Consider the following 18596-nt stretch of genomic DNA (forward strand, 5'->3'; position numbering starts at 1 on the left):
GCTGGGAATGTTTTATTTCTTGACCGACATGCTGGTGGCGTTTTGTTTACTAGAATTCATTTTTTCTGTACATTTATTTTTATTATAACTTTTCATGTTTGTGTTACATTTTACAATAAAAAGTTTTAAAAAATGGAATTATACAGAACACGTAGCTCTCTTGGGTTATTTATTTATTTACTTTTTTAAAAAGAAGATGTTGGGGGTAGGAGTTAATTAATTAATTAATTAATTTTTGCTGTGTTTGGTCTTCGTTTCTGTGCGAGGGCTTTCTCTAGTTGCGGCAAGCGGGGGCCACTCTTCATCGCAGTGCACCGGCCTCTCACTGTCGTGGCCTCTCCTGCCGCGGAGCACAGGCTCCAGACGCGCAGGCTCAGTAGTTGTGGCTCACGGGCCCAGCCGCTCCGCGGCATGTGGGATCCTCCCAGACCAGGGCTCGAACCCGTGTCCCCTGCATTAGCAGGCGGACTCCCAACCACTGCGCCACCAGGGAAGCCCTCTCTTGGGTTTTGATGGAAAGGATAGCCCGTCTTCCTGGCTCAAGACTTGCCCAAACTATGGTACCTGCCAAATAGAAGTTTGCCCTGCTCTATCTTCCATGCCCTTTCCCTGCCACATAGTTAGTTTCAATATGGAACAAATAATTTCCTGGAGTTCCTCTATTTTTGTTTAAAAGCCATTGGAAAACACTTTCTCTGAATTGCCTGCTTGAAATGGAATGTCTTCATTTGTGGCAAGCAAGACTACAGTGTACTGCTTCTTTAACTTAACCATATATTGCAGGCATCTTTCTATGTCAGCATTTTTTAACAGCTACAGGGTATTTTTTTATATGATGTGTCACAATCAGCTCTCTGCTGATAAATATCTAGGTGGCTCCTGATTTTTTTGCTTAATGAATAAGCAAGATCATGGTCTTTATCCCATTAGACTGAGCTCTATAGGGATGGGGCCCTGGTCTAGCCACTGATGCATTGTAGCCCCAGTTCAGTGCCAAGGATGTGGCATATGCTTGTTAGAATGACTCTGGAATGAATGAAGGGAGATGATCTGAATGAACAATATTTATTAGTTTGACCACAGAGATAGGATTCCTCCTCAAGCCCCTTAGGCAAAGGGGCAGATGGGCAGTGAGTAGAGCCCAGTGGTTTAGACCTGAATCAGAGTGGGTTTAAATCCCAGCTCTCCACGTGTGTGACTTGAGGCAGCTACTTAATCCCTCCTTGCTTCAGTGTCCTCATCCATAAAATGGGAACAATCATTGGCACCTGCTTCATAGGGCTGCTCTGAGGATTAAACAAGTGAGTACATGTAAAAGTCTCAGTATGGGCCTAGCACATCTGCACACATTAAGTAGTAGAATGTGATCATCTCAACTCATTCTAGTTGAAAAAATGCAGCAAAGATGATGCCTTTTATCAGGTGGTGACATAGAAACCAGGTCCTTCTGCCTCCTGCTTTTGTGGCGATTGTTGTTGGTTTGATTTGCTTTTGTGGTGTCAATCTTGCTCCTGAAGAATCAGCTGCCCCCTTAAGGAGAGTATTTATACTCAGAGTCTATCACCATGGAGACAGTCAACAGTAGGGAATCCAAGATCACATCACCTCTCCCTGGAGGCTGAAAGTGGACCCTCAGGGCCCTTTTATTCTGTGAAGCTAGTAGAGTTTCATCTACTACCACTCCTTTTGACTGCTGAAAAGACAAAAAAAGGCATCCCAAACTCAGCAACTTCATGACATCTCCCACCCCGGAAACCTTAAACTGTGTTAAGTCAAAGAAGCTTGGGGCAAATCCTTACCATGCAATTTCTTCCTGCAGTAAGTCCACAGTCGTTCTCCACTCCGAGCTGGAATATTGAGGCCAAGTATTCAACCAGAGTGCTCACTGGAAACTGGTTGGAGGAGAGGAGGAAGGTAAGAAAAGAGAAGGTGGACAAAGGGCTCAGAGGGAGACCTGGCAAGGAGAGGGAGGAGTTGGGGCATTATTATTTTCAAAGGGCCATAGGTGACTGCATCTTAAGAAGGTGGCACTGTGCTATACATAGAGGAGTTACGTTCAAGCAATCATTGAGGTCCCTGTTGCATCTTGAAAACATCATAGCACAGGTGTCAATACGGTTGTGCCTTGCAGTTCTATATTCAGTGGAGTGTTTCTAGGCATCCAATGTTTCCTGTCCCTAATTCCACTGCACCTTGATTTGAAGAATGTCTGCTCTCCCTGGGCTGGCCCTTCCCAGAATGTGTTACCAGCCAAGGCAGGCTTGACACTCCTTGTGTTGATGTCCAGGGATGAACTACTGTTCTCTGGCACCTGTTATGCAACCTTGCCTTGCCTGCACATTTCAGCTTTCACTTTCAAAACAGAACAAATGGGCTTTTGATGTTCCCATGTACCTTAAAGGTCATCACAAAATACTTTGCCTGAATTGGCCTACTTAAAATAGAATATCTTCATTCGTGGAAATCAAGACTGACCCACTTAAATTTCTGCAGAGACGTCTAGACATTCTCACGTCTTCTTGGAAAATAGGCAAGGGAAAGAGGGTGAGATAGAATTGGCAGCTTTGATGCAAGTGAGGGGAGGGTTGATGGTGATTTCTGAGAACTGGAAAAGGCTGTTTTCATGGGGGAACATGAACATTTACCACCCCTCTGGCCAGATGTGGCTTTTGGCCATTTTTAGCTCTGACTGCACTTGGCTTTGTTTGGGGAGTAGGGGTGTGTATTCCAAGGGCAAGAAGGACTGGGTGAGCAATCCCTTCAGGCTCGTGTGGGCAAGGCAGTACCCAGGGATGTTATGGACTGGTCCAACACCTAGAGGAGATTGCATAAAGAGAGCAGAGTTGGAGTGATGCTAGAAAGATGGCAGACTAAGAAGCTCCAGGTTCCGTGTTCTCCCATGGAAACACTTAAAAAGCAACAATAGCCTAACTGAAATAACTATATGGGAGCTCTGCAAAACAAAGGTCTATAGCAAAAAATCAAATGCCCAGTAGAAAAAGCCACATTCAAAATAGTAGGAGATTCCATGGCATTTTTACTTGCCCTTTCTGCATTCCCTCCCCAGCACAGTGTGGTGCAGTGTGGGGGAAGCAGTGGCTCAGCTCCCAGTTCCCTCCCTGTAACCCAGAGGGAGTGGAGCAACATTGTAATCTGTCTGGAAACTGCCTGAGGGATTGGTCTCTGTTCTGCCTAACTCAAGAGACCAGACAGGGAAAAGTGGGTAGTTCATATTTTAGGCTAGGAAGAGCTTGAAAAGCAGCAGTTAATGAAAGCTGCCAGGGGACTACAAACTTGCAAATGTCTGGGGGCAAGAAATTATAGGTAAAAGAATGCAACAGAACATCTAAGGCTCTGAGAAGAAGCCAGGGAGAGACTCCTCAGATAATTAAGGCATTTTAAAGCAGCCATGTACACAGGGGAAATAAAAGGCATGCACATGCATGCACACACACACACACACACACACACACACACACACGCACAGAGGCCTAAGGAGGATTCATGCTCATGTTCAGAAAAGTCCTGAGAAGAACTTAAACCTTCATACCTGGCTGATTCCAAGGCTCAGAACATGCCCTGCTACTTAGCGGAGAACTTTCCTTGAGTGGAGTCAATCTGCAAAGACTAGGAGAGATGGCTGTTTTTTTCAAGTGCTCAGTGTTCAACAAAAAAATCTTAAGGCATACAAAAAAATAGGAAAAGATGGCTCACTAAAAGGAAGAAAATAAAGTGGCAGAAATGGTCCCTGAAGAAGCACAGGCAATGGAAATACCAGAGAAAAACTTTAAAAAACCTGTCTTAGGGGCTTTCCTGGTGGTGCAGTGGTTAAGAATCCACCTGCCAATGCAGGGGACATGGGTTCGATCCCTGGTTCAGGAAGATCCCACATGCTGCGGAGCAACTAAGCCCGTGTGCCACAACTACTGAGCCTGTGTGCCACAACTACTGAAGCCCGCATGCCTAGAGCCTGTGCTCCTCAACAAGAGAAACCACCACAATGAGAAGCCTGTGCACCTCAACGAAGAGTAGCTCCTGCTGGACGCAACTAGAGAAAGCCCACGCACAGCAACTGAGACCCAACACAACCAAAAATAAATAAATAAAGTAAATGAATTTAAAAGAATTATAAAAAAGCCCCACCTGTCTTAAATATGCTTAAAGATCTAAAAGAAAATATGGGCAAAGAATTAAAGGAAATCAGGAAAATAATATACAAGCAAAATGAGAATATTAATGAAAGATAGAAATTATAAAAAGGAACTAAACAAAAATAATGGAATTGGAAAACACAGTGACTAACTTGAAAAAAAATTCACTAGAGACATTCAACAGTGGATTTGAACAAGCAGAAGAAAGAATCAGAGAACTTGAAGACAGATCATTTGAAATAACTGAGTCTAGGGAGCAAAAAGAAAAATGAATAAGAAAAGTGAACAGATCCCAAGGACTTATGGGACATCATCAAGCTGACCAGTATACAGATTATGGGATAAAAGAGAGAAAGAAAGGGGCAGAGAGATTATTTGAAGAAATAATGGCTGAAGACTTCCCAAACTTGAAGAAAAGATATGGATCTACAAATTCAAGAAGCTCAATGAAAATCAAATCAAATAAATCCCCAAAGAGACCCACACAGAGACAATTATAATCAAACTGTTGAAAGTCAAAGAAAAAGAGATCATCTTTAAAGAAGCAAGAGAAAAATGAATCATCACATACAAGGGAGCCCTAATAAGATTATCATTAGATTTCTTAAAAGAAATCTTGCAGGTCAGAAGGCAGTGGAGTGATATATTTAAAGGGCTCAAAAACAGTAACAACAAAAAGCCCCCACCCCACTATCAACTGAGAATACTGTTTTAGCCAACAAAACTCTACTTCAAAAATGGAGAAATTAAAACATTCCCAGATAAACAAAAGCCGAGGGAGTTCATTACCACGAGGGCTGCCCTACAAGAAATGCTAATGGGAGTCCTTGAAGTTGAAATGGAGAAATGCTAGACAGTAACTTGAAGTCATATGAAAATATAAAGACCTCTGGTAAAGATAAATACACAGACAAATATAAAAACCATTATTATTATAATTTTGGTTTGTAATTCCACTATTTTCTACATGATTAAAAAACCCAAGTGTATAAAAACAATTATAAATCCATGTTAATGTGTACACGGTAGATCAAGATGTAATTTGTGACATCAATAACATAAAATGGGAGAGAGCAGAGCTCTAAAGGGGTGGAGTTTTTATTAATGAGTTAAGGCAAGTTAGTATCAATTTAAAATAGATTGTTACAAAGCACAGCTAACATCATACTCATGCAAAAGAATGAAGTTGGACCCTTACTTCACACCATATTAAAAAATTAATTCAAAATGGATCAAAGACCTAGATACAAGACCTAAAACTATAAAACTCTTAGAAGAAAACATAGAAGAAAAGCTGCATGACCTTGAATTTAGCAGTGATTTCTTGGATATGACACTCAAAACATAGGCAACAAGAGAAAAAAATAGATTGGATTTCATCAAAATTAAAAACTTTATGCATCAAAGAGCTCTATCAACACTATCAACAGAGTGAAAGCAGGATCTTGAAGAGAGATATTTGCACATTCATGTTCTCAGCAGCATTATTCACAGGAACTGAAAGGTAGATGTAATCCAATGATGAATGAATGGATAAACAAATGGAGCATGTACATACAATGGAATATTACTCAGTCTTTAAAAGAAAATTATGACACATGCTACTGTGTAGATAAAAGTTGAAGACACTATGTTAAGTGAAATAAGTCAGTCACCAAAAGACAAATACTGTATACTTCCACTTATCTGAGGTACATAGAGTAGTCAAATTCACAGAGACAGAAAGTGGAATGATGGTTGCCAGGGGCTGAGGGAGGGGAGATTGGGGAGTTGTTGCGTAATGGGGACAGAGTTTCAGTTTGAGAGGATGAAAAAGTCCTGGAAATGGAGGGTGGTAGTGGTTGCACAACAGTGTTAACCTACTTAATGCTACTGAACCACACACTTAAAAATAGTTAAAATGGAGGCTTCCCTGGTGGCTCAGTGGTTGAGAGTCCTCCTGCCGATGCAGGGGACACGGGTTCGTGCCCCGGTCCGGGAAGAGCCCACAGGCTGCAGAGTGGCTGGGCCCGTGAGCCATGGCCGTTGAGCCTGCGCGTCCAGAGCCTGTGCTCCACAACGGAAGAGGCCACAACAGTGAGAGGCCCGCTTACCGCAAAAAAAAAAAAAAAAAAAAAAGTTAAAATGGTACATTTTATTATGCATATTTTACCACAATGAATTTCAAAAAAAAATCAACCACAAAAATGTAATAAAATGGGGGAAAGAAAGAGTAGAGTTGGGAAGAGTGAGCAACAAAGGAGAAAAAGAAAGGGAGGAGTCAAGCACGAGGGAGGAGTCAAGCACGAGGGAGAGAGAGGAGAGAACAGAAACAGGAGCGACCATGAGGTATGGTCAAGTGACACCAAAACAGCTTTCCCAAGGGCTCTTGGGGGGTTTGCCAAGTCCCTGAGCACACTCCTTTTCAAGTACTGGAAGGGAGGGGGGCACAATTAAGCCTGTGCTGTGCAGGATGCCCGGGGTCCATATTTACCCTTTTTCTGCCCAGCTTCCAATGGTTGGGAGCTGAGGGGATGCAGCAGAAGTCTGAGAAGGGGCATCACAGAAACTGTCCTGAATATTTGGTCTTTTTCAGTTCACCAAGGCCACTGAGAAAACACCCCAGACCATTTATAGAAAAGAGTATATCCCCTTCCCAGACCACAGACCGGACCAGATCTCCAGGTGGTACAGCAAGAGGAGAGTTGAGGTAAGAGGGCTCGGGACCCCCAACTCAGGCCTGACTCCCTGCCAATGCTCAGGAGACACTAACAGCCAGACTCTTTCTAGACCCATTTCCCTCTTAGAAACTCAAGGGTAACCTCATTAAATACCCTCCCCAGCCAGGGGGCTGCCAATGTCATTTACCCTTATTTACTGGGTGGACAGATGTCAGTCTAATCTCAAGCTGGTAGCATTCCCCTTGGCTGGTATCCCAGCACTTTCCTGGGCCATTTCCCCCATTCCTTCACACTTTTCTAACAGGGTGCAGGCAAAGAATATGGGAAACAAACAAAGGTAAGTGTTCAATTAAGGTGAATGTAGTCAAGAATCACACAAAGTACTCCAAAAGTTAAGTGGTGGTGATGTTTGAACAGACAGTGTTTGTAGCAGCTATGCCCAGGCGTCCTGTTCTTTTGTATGAAAAGTCAAGGACCGTTCAGTGCACTCTCACTTGTTGGGTGCCTGTTCGTGAGTGTGGCTGTGTTCCAGGCTTTCAGAACAGGGAGCAGGACACTGCAACCTCAGAACATGCCTTCCTCGCCCAAGACCAGGCATTTGAGACATTTATCAAATCAGGTGAGAGTGTGCCAGAGGCTCAGAGATCCTGGCCCTTCCAGGAACAGGAGAGAAAGCCTCTTCCTATATCAACCCTCATGGGTACTTCCCACCAGGCTCAGCCTGGAGAGAATAAGCTTGTAGGTGCTCACCCACTGGGTGCACAACTATGCCCTGTCCCCACCATGATCTGGGTGTTCCCCCAAGTTATTTCTTCTGCCAGCCTGCTGCTCATAGAGGTGATTTCTGTGCCCCCACTCCCACCCCACATAACCCTACCTTTGCCTAAATTCAGGGTGGGGGGCAGGGAGGCACAGAATGAGGGATGGACATCCTTCAGGATGGAGCATTTTAGAGCTGGAAGGGACCCAAGGGATTGTCCAGCTCAGCACCCTCATTTTCAGATAAAATGTGCCCAAGGGTGGTGAGTGTCTTATCTGAAGCTGTGTAGCCTGTCGGTAAGGGACTGAACAGGGAGCTGCTCAGCAAATCAAGAAACTAAGCAAAGAGTCTCCTCAGATCCCTTTTTACCACCTGCCAGAGTGGACTCTTCAACTTCTGCATTTGGGGATTCATGTCAGTATAAACAGTGCCAGATTTTCCGTTCTGTGCTAGCATCCCTGGACCATGATGGCATCTCTGGTTTATGTTGTCATATCTGGGTCACACTGCATGGTCCTCGGACCATGCTGATGCTTTGGTGCTGCCAGCCATTAGCATTAGTGTGCACTGAAGACACAAACATATTTTTTTTTCTTTGGTACGCGGGCCTCTCACTGCTGTGGCCTCTCCCGTTGCGGAGCACAGGCTCCGGACGCGCAGGCTCAGCGGCCATGGCTCACGGGCCCAGCCACTCCGCGGCATGCGGGATCTTCCCGGACCGGGGCACGAACCCGTGTCCCCTGCATCGGCAGGCGGACTCTCAACCACTGCGCCACCAGGGAAGCCCAGACACAAACATATTTTAATACAAGGAGGTCAAAACTAGAACCCACAATCCTAACCATCCTCTAACCATGAATGTACATGAGGCATTTAGCCTAGCTCTCAACACACCTTTGGTGCCCTTTCTTAAAGACATTTGTTGTCTCATCACAAACCCTGATGAATGGATAACCACACATACATAGAGTCTGGATAAAATTAAGATACCTCCTCCAACACATACACAAAAGAGAACCCAGCAATTGGATATTCGTTCCTAGGGATTCTGTTCAAATAGCCTGTTTGTGTGCTGAGGACACTGGACGCAGCATCACTTCCACATCGCTGCTTCAGTTCTGTTAGCTCCTCTGTGGGCTCCATCCTGTGCTCCCCTACTGGCACAGCCTCCATTTCCATCTCCCTCCCCACTTTACTCTTCTCCCTTTGGCAAATGCTGCAACTGCTCTTCAAATTGACCATGGATCAATGGAGTTTGTACCCCCTAGGCAGGTGTTTTAATCATGTTTTTTATTTTCTGTATTTTACTTTGATATTTTAGGGGCCTTGCTAATCCTGGAGAGGCTGCCCCTCCCAGGGCTAGCTAATTCCTAGGGGCAGTAAACAACTGCCATCATGCCTTTCAGATGCAAACCCACCAATCCAGAGACCATCCCTCCAATCACCTCCTTTATCTAATGCTCACATGCGAGGCCAATATTCCCCACTCCAGGGCCAGGCAGTGACAACCAGAGACACCCTGAATTTATTCAAACTGTGCAGTCCTACACTTCTCAAACATGCCTACCCTGCTTTGCCCATTCCTTTGTGGGAAAGCAAAACAAAGGCTCTGGGCCACGTTCTGTCTTCAGTCCTTCTGCCTCCTGACTGACCCTTGTGCTTCCCATGTGGTCCTGTGCGATGGGACATGCCCCCTCCTCTTGGGAATTGTAAGTGATAAACTCTTCTTTCAAAGGCAGTTGTCTCTATGTCTGTCAGCGTACCGTACCGGATCAAAACAAAAATCCTGTGTACATGGTCAAGATAGCTGAGAACCCCTCCAACTTGCTTTCCCTGACCTTGGAAATATACCCAGACACCTGGTGATGTGGACCTTGGGAGCCCCTGCTTAATGTCTGTGCCCATCCCCCTTTGTCTCCTTCTGGCATTGTGATCTGACGGATTTATGGAACCACCACTTGAAATATTTGGTGCAGCCGGTGTTTTTAGGCCATAGTAGGTACAGACCTCCCCACTACTCCAGACAAGAGGATGAGCATGGAAATCCACATTATCTTCCCTGTAAAACAGCCCAGTCCTCTAGGATTCCCTTTTAGGTCCAAGAGGATTTTCTTAGGAAAAGCACTGATTCAGGCAAACATCCCAGAGTCGGGAGAACACGGCTTTCTTCTCCCTGTAAATAGCTCCCGACCAAAGAAATCACTCCCTGAGTTGCCAGCTGAGGGAGACATAAATCCTTTGCAGGAGAAGGTAATTTATGGAGCTTTCTCTGACTCTTCCCATAGTAACTGATTGAAATAGAAGGTGCAGACATCAGACTCGGCATTTAACCTCTTTCACTTGCCATGGAAATCGGCACTTGGAAGGATGAGACTTGAGACAAATCAAAGGGGGTAATTTCAGATCACAAGGGCATGCAATGAGATGGCTCGGACCCTCCCTATTCAGCTGGGTATCCTGACTTTCATTTTACTGCATCCCCCTAGCTCCTTCTCGGGATGAGTTGTCTTGGCATAGGCTGGGAGCTCCTCACACAGAGAACTGACTGAAGCTGAGGTAGGATGTGTGTTTGAAGGTGAACTGCGTCATGGTGGGCAGACAAGTGTGTTTCCTGTTGGTGGCTCCCAGGGCTCAGGCAGCCACACTCCCATGGGGGCCCCCTCTCCTTCAGCACCACAGATCTCCATGGCAGGCAGATTCCGTCTCCAGCCACAGCCAGGTGGATGCCTTCCTCTGATTGGTAACACGTGTCTGTCCTTCCAGGGGCTCCCGTACAAACACCTGATCACCCACCACCAGGAGCCCTCGCACCGCCATCTGATCAGCACGTACGACGACCATTACAACCGTCATAACTATAACCCAGGCTTGCCCCAGCTCCGCACATGGAGTAGACATAAGTTGCTGTGGCTCCCAGAGAAAGCTGACTTCCCGCTTCTCGGTATTTTTATAATTCGGGATCACCCCCTTTATTGGGCTCTAAAGGGTTCATAACTGCATAGGGCTGAGGTGTGCCCATCTGGTGCGGAAGAACCTCACAGGTGACCCAGACTCCAGAAGAGCATTAGAATGAGAAGATAGGGAAAGAGTCCTATTTACCCTCCAGGCCACCTGCCCTCTCCCTGTGTTGCTGGATGATGTTGCTGTGTGATGAAACTGTCACCTGCAGCACCATGTTTACCTGGAGCACAGGTGGTGGGGGGCAGTGTCACTGCACACTCAGATCCATCATCCATTTCATAAATACTAACTGAGTAATCCCCAGGTGCCATGCCCTATTGTAGCACCTGGGGACACAGCAGTGACAGATAGGGAGGAATTCCTGCCCTCAGGGAATTGACACCCTCATGAAGAGACACAGAAGACATCATTAATGAATAAGATAACCTAAGATCCAGTGCACTGCACCGGGATATGTGGTATGAAGAAAAGAAAACGGGTAGTGGAGAGACAGTGAGGCAGGTATATTGATTCTCATTTGGATGGGATGACAAAAGATGGTCTTTCTGGAGGAAATAACTGAGTTGAGAAGGAGGGAGCCATGCAGGAATTGGAGGGAAGAACGTCCCAGGGGAAGCAATAGCGAGTGACAAAGCTGCAAAGCAGGGGTAAAGGAGGTCCAGGTAGGGGCTCATAGGCCACAATAAGGAGTGTGGATTTTGTCCTTCCCTCAGTAACAAGACTTTGCACAGATTTACCAGGAGAGTGCCTTGATTTGATTTACATTTCAAGCTTCCCCTATCCTTTGCACTTATCTTTTTATGGAGAGTGAGTGGCTTGTCACAACGCATTACTTTGCAAGGGTTTCTCTCAAGGTCACTCTCGCAAGCTCATGCTGCTCCCTTCCCTACTGGGGTGGGGCAGTTATTATCCAGGAACTGATGGGACCACCTTCAATCAGGTCATGGGGCTGAATTTTCCAAGGCTTCTCACAGTGCCTGGTCCCTCCTAGGTACACAGGGAGCAGGCCACACCCTGAGGCTCTCGGGGGTTGGCAGGACCACCACCCTCCTGCAAGCCTCCTTCTCTCCTCTGGTGCACGGCCAGCCTAGGTCCCTGGTATGGCAGCCTGGGAGAACCTGCAGGGTCCAACCAACCATTCTCCTGTCCCATCAACACTGGCCTCCTCCTCTAAGCCCTTTTCACCCAGACTCTGGTTTGCCTTGCAGCTCCCCCTACAAACTACGGACTTTATGAGCAGTTGAAGCAGAGATGGCACCCATCACCCGAGGCCACCTGGAGGGAGAGCATTTACACTTCTTCCTGCCCCAAACCACCTTCTGGTGCTACGTCTCAGCGGAAGCATGCAATTCCAGTGCCTCCCCCTCGCCTGCGGCCTGTCCCACACTCTTGAGAACTGCCACCCCATCACAGCACAGGTGGAATCACATGGAGACCCACCACACCATCGGACCTGCAGACAGCAGGGGGCTGCAGATACTTCCAGAGTTTTATTTATTTTTTTAATTTTTAATTAATTAATTATTTATTTATAGCTGTGTTGGGTCTTCGTTTCTGTGTGAGGGCTTTCTCTAGTTGTGGCAAGCAGGGGCCATTCTTCATTGCGGCGCGTGGGCCTCTCACTATCGCGGCCTCTCTTGTTGCGGAGCACAGGCTCCAGACGCGCAGGCTCAGTAATTGTGCCTCACAGGCCCAGTTGCTCCGCAGCATGTGGGATCTTCCCAGACCAGGGCTCAAACCTGTGTCCCCTGCATTGGCAGGCAGATTCTCAACCACTGCACCACCAGGGAAGCCCACTTCCAGAGTTTTAAATCAGGTCCATCTGTGTGGCCCTTGGAATCATGGTCTGTGTTTTATACGTTCCACCTCTTCTCCAAACCCACAGGTTCCTTTCTTTTCCAGCCCACAAATAAAGCCCTTTGACACAAGGAGTGTCATGTATGTGCAGAAGACAGACTTGAATGTCAAGAGTAACTGGAAGAACCCATAAGTTCCCATATTTCACACAAGGGGAAACTGAGGCCCAGAGAGGTAACATGACTCCAAGTTCTCACAACTCGGTACATATCCTCCAGGAATGTTTCCTGAATGAATGAGTGACATGAGGGATGGGGAGTTGAGGAAGGGTGGGTAGGAGACATACGAGACAGCGGACATGGAGCCAGCGGGCCTCCTCACGCCTCCTGCACCATCCATTCATCCCACAAACATCCACTGGGCCGTGGTCAAGGCAGCCTCTGGCCTCACAGCCTTCTGTCCAGCAGGAAAGGGATGTTGAATGCCTCCCTTTCCTGTGTTCAAGAGAGGGTGATGTTGGGGGACAGGCTTACAGAAGTGAGGACCTTGGGGGCCAGTAGGTCATAAGGGAGATCACTGGGGTTGTGCTGAGCTAAAGGGGTGCATGAGAGTAGTAATGGGGGCATGGAGACATGACCCAGTGAGCGAGGGCTTCCCTGAGGAGGGGACATTTAGGCTGAGACTAGAATGCTGAGAGGGATGAACCAGGTGCAGGGACAGGTGGAGAGGGAGGACAGGGTGGCTCAGGCTGCAGCAATGACATATGTGAGGCTTCGAGTTGGGAAGGAGCTTGGCAAGTTTGTTAAAGGTCCAGAAAGGTGGTGTACTAGTTCTTATTGCTGCTGTAACAAATACCACAGACTTACTGTCCTAAAGTAACACAAGTTTATTCCCTTACAGCTTTAGAGGTGAGAAATTCACAGCAGATTCTCGGGACTGTGTTCCCTCTGGAAGCTGTAGGGGTCAATTCTTCCCTTGCCTTTTCCTGCTACCAGGGGACACCTACATTCCTTGGCTCATGTTCTCTTCCTCCATTTCCAGACCCAGTAGTGTAGCATCTTCTTTCCTCTCTGTCTCCCTCTCTAAGGATCCTTCTGATTATGTGAGGCTCACTGGATAACCCAGCATCATCCCCCATCTCAAAATCCTTCATCACAACTGCAAAGTCCCTTTTGAATATAAATGATCATATTCACCTGTTCCAGGGATGAGGATGTGGACACTTTGGGGGAGCATGACTCATCTGCAGCCTGGATGCCAGGCAGGAGTTCTCTGGGCTCAGTACATGTTCCATCACTTATCCCTCAATCCAGCTAATCCTTTCCAGGCAGTTGAGATGGTGGAGGGACAATGGTTAGGGGTGGAGGTGGGACTGAGTGGATCCCAGAGCCCATGGATACACATACGTGGTCAGCGTTCCATGAGCTTACACACACACACACACACACACACACACACAGTCTAAAAAGTGGCTGTTAACACTGTAGTGACTGGAAGTAGTTGAGCCGGATTACTAAGTGTTCAAAAGTCAGACGAAAACATTGCTACCAGATTAACAATCGGGCTGCACAACCAATAGCAGTAGCCTGATTGGTGGGGGATTTCCCTACCTTCTGAAAATGAGTGGAAAGGAAGGAGGAATCCAGCCAGAGATGATGTTTTTCCTACATCACTGCCTCATGTGGATGCTCAAAGTGAGGCGGCTCAGCATCCCTGGCAGATGTGGTGGGTGTTTGGGGAGGTGCTTATTAAAACACCAGTGTTGGTCCCACCCTCTGAGTTTCTGGATCAGTCAGACTGGGGTGGGCCCAAGAAGTCACTTTTAGAACAAGTTCTCAGGTGATGCTGATGCTGCTAGTCTGGGGGCCCACACTGGGAACCACTGTAGTAGGTGGTGCTACTCCACTTTTATTTTATCTGTGCGGTTTTTGGAATAACATCCTGCAGAGAAAGCAACATAGTAAACATCTGAACCTCATGCTTTTCATGCTTCCTCCTGTTAGAGAGGAGCCTAAGACTCCAGTATTTTATTACAAGGCTTAAAGTGGGCAGTGCAGTGTCGGGTGTTGGAACAGCATAGAGCAGTATTCAAGAGCACTGACAAACAGAGCTTCCAGTTCTACCACTTATAGGCTGTGTGCCTTGGAAGAAGTTACTGCTCCTCTCTGAATCTATCTGTCTCTCTATTGAATGGGTACCATATAATCTCTAACTCAGATAAAAACACTGAGTCCCAATATCAAAAAAACAACCCAATCCAAAAATGGGCAGAAGACCTAAATAGATATTTCTCCAAAGAAGATATACAGATTGCCAACAAACACATGAAAGGATGCTCAACATCGCTAATCATTAGAGAAATGCAAATCAAACCTACAATGAAGTATCACCTCACACCAGTCAGAATGGCCATCATCAAGAAATCTACAAACAATAAATGCTGGAGAGGGTGTGGAGAAAAGGGAACCCTCTTGCACTGCTGGTGGGAATGTAAATTGATACAACCACTATGGAGAACACTATGGAGGGTCCTTAAAAAACTAATAATAGAACTACCATATGATCCAGCAATCCCACTACTAGGCATATACCCTGAGAAAACCATAATTCAAAAAGAGACATGTACCAAAATGTTCATTGCAGCTCTATTCACAATAGCCCGGAGCTGGAAACAACCTAAGTGTCCATCATCGGATGAATGGATAAAGAAGATGTGGCACATATATACAATGGAATATTACTCAGCCATAAAAGGAAACGAAACTGAGCTATTTGTAATGAGGTGGATAGACCTAGAGTCTGTCATACAGAGTGAAGTAAGTCAGAAAGAGAAAGACAAATACCATATGCTAACACATATATATGGAATTAAAAAAAATGTCATGAAGAACCTGGGGTAAAACGGGAATAAAGACACAGACCTACTTGAGAATGGACTTGAGGATATGGGGAGGGGGAAGGGTAAGCTGTGACAAAGCGAAAGAGAGGCATGGACATATATACACTACCAAACGTAAGGTAGATAGATAGTGGGAAGCAGCCGCAGAGCACAGGGAGATCAGCTCGGTGCTTTGTGACCGCCTGGAGGGGTGGGATGGGGAGGGTGGGAGGGAGGGAGATGCATGAGGGAAGGGATGTGGGAACAGATGTATATGTATGACTGATTCACTTTGTTATAAAGCAGAAACTAAAAAAAAAAAAAAAAAACTACAAATAGAACTACCATATGACCCAGCAATCCCACTACTGGGCATATACCCAGAGAAAACCATAATTCAAAAAGATTCATGTACCACAATGTTCATTGCAGCTCTATTTACAATAGCCAGGACATGGAAGCAATCTAAGTGTCCATCGACAGATGAATGGATAAAGAAGATGTGGCACATATATACAATGGAATATTACTCAGCCATAAAAAGAAACGAAATGGAGTTATTTGTAGTGAGGTGGATGGACCTAGAGTCTGTCATACAGAGTGAAGTAAGTCAGAAAGAGAAAAACAAATACCATATGCTAACACATATATATGGAATCTAAAACAACAACAACAAAAAATGGTCATGAAGAACCTAGGGTCAAGATGGGAATAAAGATGCAGACCTACTAGAGAATGGACTTGAGGATATGGGGAGGGGAAAGGGTAAGCTGGGACAAAGTGAGAGAGTGGCACGGACATATATACACTACCAAATGTAAAATGGATAGCTAGTGGGAAGCAGCTGCATAGCACAGGGAGATCAGCTTGGTGCTTGTGACCACCTAGAGGGGTGGGATAGGGAGGATGGGAGGGAGGGAGATGCAAGAGGGAAGAGATATGGGGATATATGTATATGTATAACTTATTCACTTTGTTATAAAGCAGAAACTAACACACCATTGTAAAGCAATTATACTCCCATAAAGATGTTAAAAAAAAGATACAACCACTATGGAGAACAGTATGGAGGTTCCTTAATAAACTAAAAATAGAACTACCATATGACCCAGCAATCCCACTACTGGGCATATACCCTGAGAAAACCATAATGCAAAAAGAGTCATGTACCACAATGTTCATTGCAGCTCTATTTACAATAGCCAGGACATGGAAGCAACCTAAGTGTCCATCGACAGATCAATGGATAAAGCAGATGTGGCGTACATATACAATGGAATATTACTCAGCCATAAAAATAAACGAAACTGAGTTATTTGTAGTGAGGTGGATGGACCTAGAGTCTGTCATACAGAATGAAGGAAGTTAGAAAGAGAAAAACAATTACCGTATGCTAACACATATATATGGAATCTAAAAAAAAAAATGTTCTAAAGAACCTAGGGTCAGGACAGAAATAAAGACACAGATGTAGAGAATGGACTTGAGGACATGGGGAGGGGGAAGTGTAAGCTGGGACAAAGTGAGAGAGTGGCATGGACATATATACACTACCAAATGTAAAATAGATAGCTAGTGGGAAGCAGCTGCATAGCACAGGGAGATCAGCTCAGTGCTTTGTGACCACCTAGAGAGGTGGGATAGGGAGGGTGGGAGGGAGATGCAAGTAGGAGGAGATATGGGTATGTATGTATATGTATAGTTGATTCACTTTGTTATAAAGCAGAAACTAACACACAATTTGAAGCAATTATACTCTAATAAAGATGTTAAAAAAATCATATTTCCCCATCCCGTGATTTTCTGTTTTTTCTTGGAAAACTTCTGGGGTCTGTTGGTGATCATAGGTGTATGGATACTCAGAGAATTCATGCCTCAGTTGGAAGGCTAAGCCCTGTTGACCTACCAACAGTTTGGGGCTCACCCTGAGGTCCCAGTTCTGGCCTTGCTGGCGGCTCACTTCCCGCCCTGGACGTCAGATTCTTTGTTCGAGAAAGAAATTGTTTCTGAGGTTCCCGTGACACTGTAGGCACCCCGGGTCACTCCTGAATCCGGCTCTCATGCTGGGTTTTGTTTTTCTTGGACTTGGACTCCCACAGCCACTGGAAAAGGAGAAGCTTGGCTGCATGTGGTTTCTGAAACCCAAGTCCCCAACTCCCATCTGGGGGTCTTCCCACCCATTGCCCACTGCAGTTTCGGGAGAACAGTTTTCTTCTCTTCCCGGTACAAATTCCCAGCTTCAGGTAAAATTGCCTGGTATCCTCCTACATGAGATAGGAACCCCACATACCCCAGGGTCAGGTGGGGGGTGAGTGAAGGATTGCAGGAGGGGACCAGGGAGACCTGGAGGACGGGGGACCCCACATCAGGGAAGCTGATTCTGAGTTCATGCCGAGTGATGTCTTTTAGGAAGGTGAATTCAGTGATGCTACAGTTTTCTTTTACTATTTTTTCCCCCAAGGGACATTGGAGAGTAAATTGTGATATAAAACTTGATTTTTAACCTCTGGCCACAAATTTTATTTGTTAGAACTTTGTCCCAAAAGATGTGTGTGGGACATATTTGGCTTTTGGGATGCCACCCGGTAGCCTCTGATATGGGAAAACTGTTGAGCATGGCACTCTGACCTGACCCGCTGTGACCCTGATGACATCAGAAGAGAAAGTGCCTTTGCACTTCTGGACCTGAGACCCACCTTGGTCAGTGGGCCTGGCCTTGAACTTGCTGGGGCTGGAGTCACCCTTACACCCCCGCAATCCTGCAACACCAGGTGTAAAATATATATTCCATGCGAGGCATTGTCCAATAGCTCTTAAATGAATATACATATGATTTTATATAAATAGAATTCTATTGCATGTGCTATTCTGTACTTGATATTTCTTTTCACTCAATGATGTAATCATCTCAAAACATACATGGCCTGGGCTTCCCTGGTGGCGCAGTGGTTGAGAGTCTGCCTGCCAATGCAGGGGACACGGGTTCATGCCCCGGTCCGGGAAGATCCCACATGGCACGGAGTGGCTAGGCCCGTGAGCCATGGCCACTGAGCCTGCGCATCCGGAGCCTGTGCTCCACAACGGGAGAGGCCACAACAGTGAGAGGCCTGCATACTGCAAAAAAAAAAAAAAAAAAACCCCAAAACATAAACATACATGGCCCACCAGGCTCCTTACTTTCTTTTTCCATACCTGCTCCTTTCCTGCTCCTCCCAATCTCAGGAAATCACAATCAAGCTCTAGGGGGTTCCTGGAAACCTGCCTTACCCTGTTGCCTCACATTCACTTTAAGATCAAAATCTTGCTGATTCTGCCTCCAGGACATCCCCAAACCTTTCCCCTGGGCCACTCAAGTGCAAGCCAGGATCCCCTGCCAAGAGCAGCAAAAA

At 45.9% G+C, this 18596-nt stretch overlaps 2 protein-coding genes across 2 annotated transcripts in view; both read left to right on the forward strand.

Annotated features, from left to right (window-relative positions):
* The first annotated feature begins 1800 nt into the window (after positions 1 to 1800).
* On the forward strand, positions 1801 to 11925 carry CFAP107 (cilia and flagella associated protein 107). Its single transcript, XM_060118276.1, has 4 exons — positions 1801 to 1914; positions 6727 to 6840; positions 10335 to 10512; positions 11741 to 11925. Exons 1-4 carry the CDS (start codon positions 1801 to 1803, stop codon positions 11923 to 11925), a joined length of 591 nt encoding a protein of 196 aa, XP_059974259.1.
* Positions 11926 to 13948: 2023 nt separating this feature from the next.
* The window catches only part of LOC132502401 (PRAME family member 8-like), a 36933-nt gene continuing 32285 nt past the window's right edge, over positions 13949 to 18596 (forward strand). The window contains exon 1 of the mRNA XM_060118290.1: positions 13949 to 14023. Coding sequence (XP_059974273.1) covers positions 13949 to 14023 — 75 coding nt within the window. The remainder of the gene's footprint in view (positions 14024 to 18596) is intronic.

The sequence above is a fragment of the Mesoplodon densirostris genome, chromosome 2 (genome assembly GCF_025265405.1).
Source record: "Mesoplodon densirostris isolate mMesDen1 chromosome 2, mMesDen1 primary haplotype, whole genome shotgun sequence".
Taxonomy (NCBI): Eukaryota; Metazoa; Chordata; class Mammalia; order Artiodactyla; family Ziphiidae; genus Mesoplodon; species Mesoplodon densirostris.

Coding starts and splice junctions, on each gene's coding strand:
- CFAP107 (XM_060118276.1), top strand. CDS start 1,801: ATGCAATTTCTTCCTGCAGTAAGTCCACAGTCGTTCTCCACTCCGAGC. Junction 1,915..6,726: donor GGTTGGAGGAGAGGAGGAAG/GTAAGAAAAGAG, acceptor GGTCTTTTTCAG/TTCACCAAGGCCACTGAGAA. Junction 10,513..11,740: donor AGCTGACTTCCCGCTTCTCG/GTATTTTTATAA, acceptor TTTGCCTTGCAG/CTCCCCCTACAAACTACGGA.